Consider the following 7,927-nt stretch of genomic DNA (forward strand, 5'->3'; position numbering starts at 1 on the left):
AATTATTTATTTTCAGAATAAATATGGAATATCTCGAGAAGATGATTCATTACTTACCTTTCACGGAGCACTGAATGAATAGATCAACTAACTTCTAGGAGATTCTTCCGTGCCTATTATCCAAAATTATATTTTTACATTAATTTTAATTCAAAATTAAATCTAACAAATCCCAAAATCAAAACCTCACTTAAAATCAACTCTTCGCTAAACTCGATCAAAATCATCAATGAAGCCTTCCACTTCGCTAATCCTAGAGGAATAACTTTAGAGAGAGAGATCCATCAAGAGAGAGAAACAAGCTAGAGAGAGAAAATTTTAGAGAGAGAAAGTAGAGAGAGAAAGTCCAATTTCAGAGAGAGAAAGTCAGGGTTCAGACTGAAAGAAGAAAGAGGAGAGAGAGAAACTCTCTCTCATCAATTTCAATTTTTTATTTATTTATTTATTTATTTACTTACTTATATATATATATATATTTATTATTATTATTATTATTATTATTTTCTTTTCTTTTCTTTTCTTTTCTTTTTCTTCTTTTCTTTTTCTTTCCTTTTCTTTTTCTCTTTTTCCTTCTTTCTCTTTTCTTTTTTTTTTTCTTCTTTTTCTTTTTCTTCTTTTTCTTGGTTCTTCCCGTGCCGGAACAGGGGACGGTGTGGCCCATCCTTGGCCGGGCCGTTCAGGCCACGGCCACCGTGGCGGAGGCCGGTGGCAGACGGGGGCCACTCCCCCGGTCATGGAGGAGCGTGGCCGGCGATCGATTCCGATCGCCAGCGCCGAAAAATCCAAGGAAAAAGGCCCAAAAACAGGGTCTCTTTCCTGACGGAAAATCGGCGACTCTCGTCGCCGACAGCCGCGTACAGGAGCATGGGAGGAAGGAGAAGAAAGAGGGAAAGAAGAAGGAGACTCACTTCGGCCTCCGGTGACCTCATCGGCGGGCAATCACGACGAGAAGCAAAACGGTGTCCGCGGCTCAACTTCGAAAAAATCGGAGGGAAGGAGAGAGGGAAGAGGCCGATGTCCGGTCTCAAGGGAGAAGGGTATTCTTATAGGGAATCCTAGGACTCCGAGGGGTCCTAGGAGTCCGATCTTGCCCGGATCTCGTCGGAGAAGAAGACTCCTATCGGGAGTCTTCTTCCCGGTTTGATCCCCTGTTTTTTTTTTTTTTTCGTTTTGGGCTTTGGTCTGCTGGGCTGGGCTTGGTTGGGCTGGGTTTTGGGCTATAACAATATATATATATATATATATATATATATATATATATATATAATTATTTTTAATAAAATATAAGATTCTCCAACGATCGAAGACACAAAAACAAGCCAGGGGATTTTTTTTTTTTTTTGGAGTGAAATGGGCCGTTGGTTTCTGCATCAAATCCCGAAAGAAATCCACAAAACAGAAAAGTTCAATTTTTTTATTTGCTTGCTTTGCTAGTGTTCGATGGCTTTTATTGAACATTTGTTTTGTAGCTCACCTTTTCAGTGAGGGGTTAAAAATTTCCAATTAAGATGAATGGCAACTATTTTTTATATCTTTAGTTTCTCATTCACGACAACCAACCAATAAAAAATACCGTCATGGAAGAATTATTTTTTCACCTGTAAACAAGTTGCAGAAAATTGTGGAGTATACGTTGTTTTGTTGTTGACACGGAACATTTGACCGCATGTAAGTTTTCTGTTACCTATCCAAAGCATTACCTAAAGCACTTTTCTATCCCTGGCCGGTAAAGAAACATTTAACTTATCTAGCATATCTTTTTTTGGAAGGAGAACTAAAAAGTAGAACAAAGGAAACGACATTTAACATAAAGTCAAGACAACAACAATTACCTGCAAAGATATGCAAACGCAATCATTGACGTAAGCAACCATGTGGCTTGTTTTCAAAATTTCTTCTCGAAAAAGAATTGGAAAATAAGGTTGTTGATACTAATATTTTTTGTAGTACAAGATCTCTCTGGCTGACGGTCCTTTACGGTGTTTTTACCACAAAAGTCAAAATCAAAATATGAAAGTATTTTCAGAATCTCTACTTTCAAATTATGGAGAATATGATTGAAAACATAAAAAGTGAGAACTCAATCGATATTTTTAAGAATGGTGGTATCGAGATGCCTGTATCAACCAAATTCGTGAAAGGCAGGATAGACAAATCATGGTTGGTTTGAGAAGGTAATTGTCTGATGTTGATTCCGAAAAGATTGGAATCAAAAAGGGATTGCAGTTTGGGTTGTAAAGCCAAAATTTGTTGGAATATTGATTAAGGTAGCTGGAATGGAGAAATTACATGCAGCAAGGCTATCGGCTTTGAGAGGTAACATGATGTTATGCTCCACTGGATTGCATGATGTTTAGCATTTTCTTAAAAGAAAATAAATGTTAGGGTTTGAGTTATATCTTTCGTGCAAAAGAATAATCTATTTTTTTTTCATGGTGTTGCCCATCAGATCATACTCCATATGGATCTCAAGGCATTCTGAATCTTTTCATTCATCTATTTGCATAACTCTCGAAGTAATGATTGTGCGGGTAGACGGTCAATTTATGCAGAGGAAGGTGAATTTTTTTTATTTTTGTACAAAAGATACAACCTTGTCTCTGAACTTTAAGGCTCAATGAGATATCCGCATATCATGATGCTTTAAGTCTGTTTCTCAGATTGGTGAGACCGATCTCTGGTTGGCACGTCCTAAATCGGTTCAGATGGTGAAGGAAACCAAAGATTACTGACTCCTCCGTTGAACCCAAAATCTTTCTATCAAATTTTTTATTATCAACTCTAATTTACTTTTAATAGCAATGTAATATAGGGTGCGGATGCAGTGGACCATACAGTATGCTACCCACTGAATCCAGCCAACCATTAGGTGCCACGTTGCCCAAATTCCAAACCATTGTAACGGAGAGAAGGCTTCCGTTTTCTCTCGTAAATTAATAAAAATAAAAGCTTGCGTGGCGGGATGGAGAAACAAAGCCTTCGGTGTTACTTATTTCCTTTTTATTTCTTAGAAGACACGTGAGAAAACGGAGGTTTCCCTCCGTTTGCTGAGTTAAAGAAGAGTTCACGCGTCGTGCATCGAATCCGCGCCCATTATTTGTATTTCGTTTTCTTCTCTCATTTTTAAGCACCCCCTTCGCTATATAAACCCCCCCATTCCCCTCCTCACACGACATTCTGTTCTCTTCTTAATATCTCTGAGACAGGGGAGGTTCTCTTTCTTCTTCTTCTTCTGGTCTCTTTTTTTTTGCTCCTAGCTGCCATGTCTCTGCTCTCAAATCTCCTCAACCTTAACCTCTCCGATTGCACGGAGAAGGTCATTGCCGAATACATATGGTTTGCCCTTCCTCTCCCCTCTCTGTCTCTCGCTCTCTCTTCTCCTCTGTTTCTCTTTTTCTCTCCCTCGTTTGGTTTTCTATCCGATTATTTTCTTTTGGATGGTGCTCTGTTGTTCCTTTCTATAATTGCACTTTGTTTTGCTATGGATCTCTGATTAAGGGTATTGATATCCCGCTATGGTTTTCCTCCATTTTGATCTGTTAGTGCTATATTATCTCCCCTTTTGCGTTTTCTCTATTGGATATTCTTGCTTTACTTATAATTGAGTTTTGTTTGCTATAAACCTCTAAAGTAGTCGGTAAGAAATTTGATTTGGTTCATTTTATACTCCATTTTTATCTCTTCTCCTTTTTATTATCTGGGTAATGTGCTGTCACTCTGTTTTTTACGTTTTGTCTTGGCATAGATTTCTAGCAAATTGATGTGGACATCAAGTTTGGTCCATCCCCTTCTTGGCCTGTTCTCGTGATCCCTGTTTTTAGTTTCTTCTCTTACTCTCATTTGGGGTGGTTTTCCGCTTCTTCTTCTTCCTTCTTCCTTTTTTTTTTTTTTTTTTTTTTTTTTTTTTTTTGTGTGTGTGTGAGTGTGTGTAAACCTTTATTATGCGTTCCATATTTTTAAGCTTTGTTGGGTAGAAATTCACTAGTCTAATAGAGTGATCAACTGCACCATTGTCTTTGCTCATTTCTTCAATGGGTTTATTGTGCGTGTTATGTTTAATCTAGCTAATATTATATCCAACAGGGTTGGAGGATCTGGTATGGACATCCGGAGTAAAGCAAGGGTATATTTTACAATCCTTAAAATTTATTTAAATTGAACATATTTTGACCACTAAATATGTTTTTTTGTTTAAAATTGATCAGTCCATTTGATATATATAATTTCATTTAACAGACGCTCTCAGGGCCTGTCAGTGATCCCAGCAAGCTTCCAAAGTGGAATTACGATGGTTCAAGCACGGGTCAAGCTCCTGGGGAAGACAGTGAAGTGATTCTATAGTGCGTTCCCATATTCCACCTTATTTTTGGTTTTTATTAATTTTTCTTCATTGGTTTTGGTATTTATATCCTCTATGCATCTGCGCTAATTTTGTCGATGTGTTCTTGTAGTCCTCAAGCCATTTTCAAGGACCCTTTCAGGCGGGGGGACAACATTCTGGTAAGAATTATTTTATTTCAAATTATCATTATAAGTAATCTTGTTTCTGTTGAATTTTGTGATATTAGTTTTCTCATGGAATTTTCCATGTGTTGTATGATATGAATTTTATGGTTATAAGCTGTTTGGATTCTTTTTAGATAAATTTCTTTCTTTTACTTAAATCATCATTTCCCTTTCGAATAAGTAGGTCATGTGTGATTGTTACACACCTGCTGGCGGGCCGATTCCCACCAACAAAAGATACAATGCTGCTAAGATTTTCAGCCACCCTGATGTTGCTGCTGAAGAACCTTGGTATCACTTTTATGTCTTCTTACTGTTTATGATGTTTAATTATCTTTAACCTTTTCTTCTTTCTTGATGATTTTGTATTTTATGTTAATGGGCTGGTTCTTTTTGTGGTTCCTCTCCTTTAACTGGAACAGGTATGGAATAGAGCGATGATTTTGTATTTTATGTTAATGGGCTGGTTCTTTTTGTGGTTCCTCTCCTTTAACTGGAACAGGTATGGAATAGAGCAGGAGTATACTCTTCTTCAGAAAGATGTGAAATGGCCTATTGGGTGGCCTGTTGGAGGCTATCCTGGTCCTCAGGTAATTATTTTCTACCAACTTGCGGTGAATCATTCAACTTTCTTATTTTTATGTTGCTTTTCATCTTTTTATGGTTTTTGGTTTATGCTTGATATATGTTCTGCTGTTCTCTTAGAGAATTAGTAGAATCTTATTGACGCCTTGTGCATTTCTTGATGCCTTGTGCATTTCTTTCCTTTGAAAATTTGTATACTAAGCACTTCTATTCCATGACTCTTTTGTTTTATTGTTAAATTTTTGATGTTCACACCTTGTATGTTGAAGCTTGTCATTTCTGGTTATCTTTATTACAGATATAATGGCTACTTCTGAATTTTTTATTAATTTTTCTTCTTGTGCCATATATAACCACCCAGAATCTAATCCAAAAAGACTAGTCGGAAGGTATTATTTGGATTCCTTGATCCTGTATAAGTACCCAAGATTTTTCTAGCAAATAACTGATGTGGGACTAAATACATGTCCGCATGGATCCTCACACTATGTTTTTCAAATTTTCTACTGTTTGCTTAATGTTATATATCTTGCAGTGTTTTTTTTTTTCTAGTTCTTTGCTGATTTGCTTTAGATTTTAACATTGTTCTCATCATTATTGAATGTATAGATAAGTTTTTTTCACTTAATGCTTTCTCCTTGCACCAAAGCAGATTATGTGTAAGTCTTTCAGTATAGAGGATCACACAGTGAGTGTTTCTGTGACATGCTTAACCTTATCAACTTGTACTAATGAATATGGATCTGTATCAGGGTCCATATTATTGTGGTATTGGTGCAGAAAAATCTTTCGGGCGTGACATAGTCGACTCCCATTACAAAGCCTGTCTTTATGCAGGGATTAACATAAGTGGTATCAATGGAGAAGTCATGCCAGGACAGGTAAGATTTTTGATATTTTCTTTCACGCTCTTCAGTTGGAAAAGCTTTAGTCATCTTTCGACATCATATCTGGACATTGTTATCTGTACAGTGGGAATTTCAAGTTGGTCCTGCTGTTGGCATCTCTGCTGCTGATCAATTATGGGTTGCTCGCTACATACTGGAGGTAAACGCGGATGTTCAATCAATCAATATATTTATATATATATATATATTCCTTACACAGGGTATCTCATATGAATAATGGACAGGCATATGCTAGTTTTGATTCCATAGAACCTAAAGCTAGCTATCTAGTTACCAAAATTCTAATAGCATGTTGCTTCTTTGATGTGAACAGCGAATCACTGAAATTGCGGGCGTGGTGCTTTCCTTTGATCCAAAGCCAATTCAGGTAAGATTGGCTTTCTTCTTTTCTTTGCCAGATGTTGTTCTTTTGACTTTGTTTTGTATTTTTTATTTTCCAGGGATTGAAAAAGGAATCTTGTAAAAATAAACAAAAGTCTTTCCATTTTATATCAATGTCATTGTGCTTTTCTGATGTTTTAAGTTGCCTCTTGAATGTGTGGTGCTACTAGGGTGATTGGAATGGTGCTGGTGCTCACACAAATTACAGGTAATATAATTCACAGTGAATGATATGTGGAAGATGCCTACTGCATTTGCTACCACTTCAGATCTTTTTAAAGGAAAGGGAGGGACATCCTTTTCCATATCTGAAGGTTATGTTGATGTATTCTCTTATTTTGTCTGTGGCTATTAGCACCAAGACCATGAGAAGTGATGGAGGGTATGAAGTCATAAAGAAGGCAATTGAAAAGCTTGGCTTGAGGCACAAGGAGCACATTGCTGCCTATGGAGAAGGTAACGAGCGCCGGCTTACCGGACGACATGAGACTGCTGATATCAACACCTTCGTCTGGGTATGCATGTCTTACAACTTTCCTGTTCAGAAAAATCCTTCACAAGAGCATAAATTTTAATCTTTGTCTCATGGTTGGCAGGGAGTTGCGAACCGCGGGGCATCCATTCGTGTTGGCCGTGATACTGAGAAGAATGGCAAAGGTTAACAATGTTGCTCAATTAAATCTATTTTTCTTTTTGCTGTTTGTTTTGCTTTCCAATCTCAGGCTAGTGAGTTCCCTTTTCTTCTATCATCAGGATATTTTGAAGACCGAAGGCCGGCTTCCAACATGGACCCTTATGTGGTCACATCAATGATTGCAGAGACTACCATCCTCTGGAAATCTAATTAATAATGAGAGGCCTGCACCTTCTGTTGGATTCTATCATATTGCATGGCAAAATTCTCTCATCTCTTCATATGTACTTCAGTTGGTGTTCTGGTTGTGGTAGTAGTTTGGAGTCATTGCTCTATACTGGGAGAGAGTAGGAAGGCAAAGAGTTTTGCCTATACTTGGTTGTTTTCACTGCTTGATATTTTCAATCTGTGATGTCAGTAATAGCAGGAACTAATGGATCTTAATAACATAAATGCTCTCTCTCAAGTCTGAAAGCAGATCCTAATTGTTCGTTTGCAGTGTGATGCTTTAAAATTTGCTGTGGATGACAGTCAAATGCATCCATGAAATTACTTGTGGTAATCTTGATTTTTGGTTGTTGAGTTGGCAAGTCGTTCACTGGAACTCACTCGGATCCTTGCATTTTAGTTTTGCTTGCTGTTATCCAATGAGAAAGGCAACTTTTTATATAATTAATATAATGATGACTTTCCTTTATGAACTGATCTGCATTGTCTTTTTGTTTTTTTTCTTTTAAAAAAATTTCCTCATTTTCTTCAACATTGATTAATTATATGACCATCGAGAAACCATTTTACTTGTTCTCTTTTCTCTGTTGAAATAACTCAGATGAATGAATTTTTTATCATAAAAATTTTTTTCTTTATTTCTTTTCAATGGATTTTACTTTCCTAAATTGATCAGGAAAAAAAA

The 7,927-nt window shown here is 36.9% G+C and overlaps 1 protein-coding gene across 1 annotated transcript; it reads left to right on the forward strand.

The window, feature by feature from the left end:
- Positions 1-3,173: 3,173 nt before the first annotated feature.
- Positions 3,174-7,491, forward strand: LOC105048492 (glutamine synthetase cytosolic isozyme 2). Its single transcript, XM_010927809.3, has 13 exons — positions 3,174-3,336; positions 4,084-4,123; positions 4,237-4,340; positions 4,452-4,500; positions 4,691-4,797; positions 5,009-5,096; positions 5,844-5,972; positions 6,064-6,138; positions 6,313-6,366; positions 6,551-6,588; positions 6,736-6,895; positions 6,977-7,037; positions 7,134-7,491. The coding sequence occupies exons 1-13, from the start codon at positions 3,263-3,265 to the stop codon at positions 7,226-7,228; spliced, it is 1,074 nt and encodes a 357-aa protein (XP_010926111.1). The 5' UTR covers positions 3,174-3,262; the 3' UTR covers positions 7,229-7,491.
- Positions 7,492-7,927: the final 436 nt, after the last annotated feature.

This window comes from Elaeis guineensis, chromosome 7, assembly GCF_000442705.2.
Source record: "Elaeis guineensis isolate ETL-2024a chromosome 7, EG11, whole genome shotgun sequence".
In the NCBI taxonomy this organism is placed as follows: domain Eukaryota; kingdom Viridiplantae; phylum Streptophyta; class Magnoliopsida; order Arecales; family Arecaceae; genus Elaeis; species Elaeis guineensis.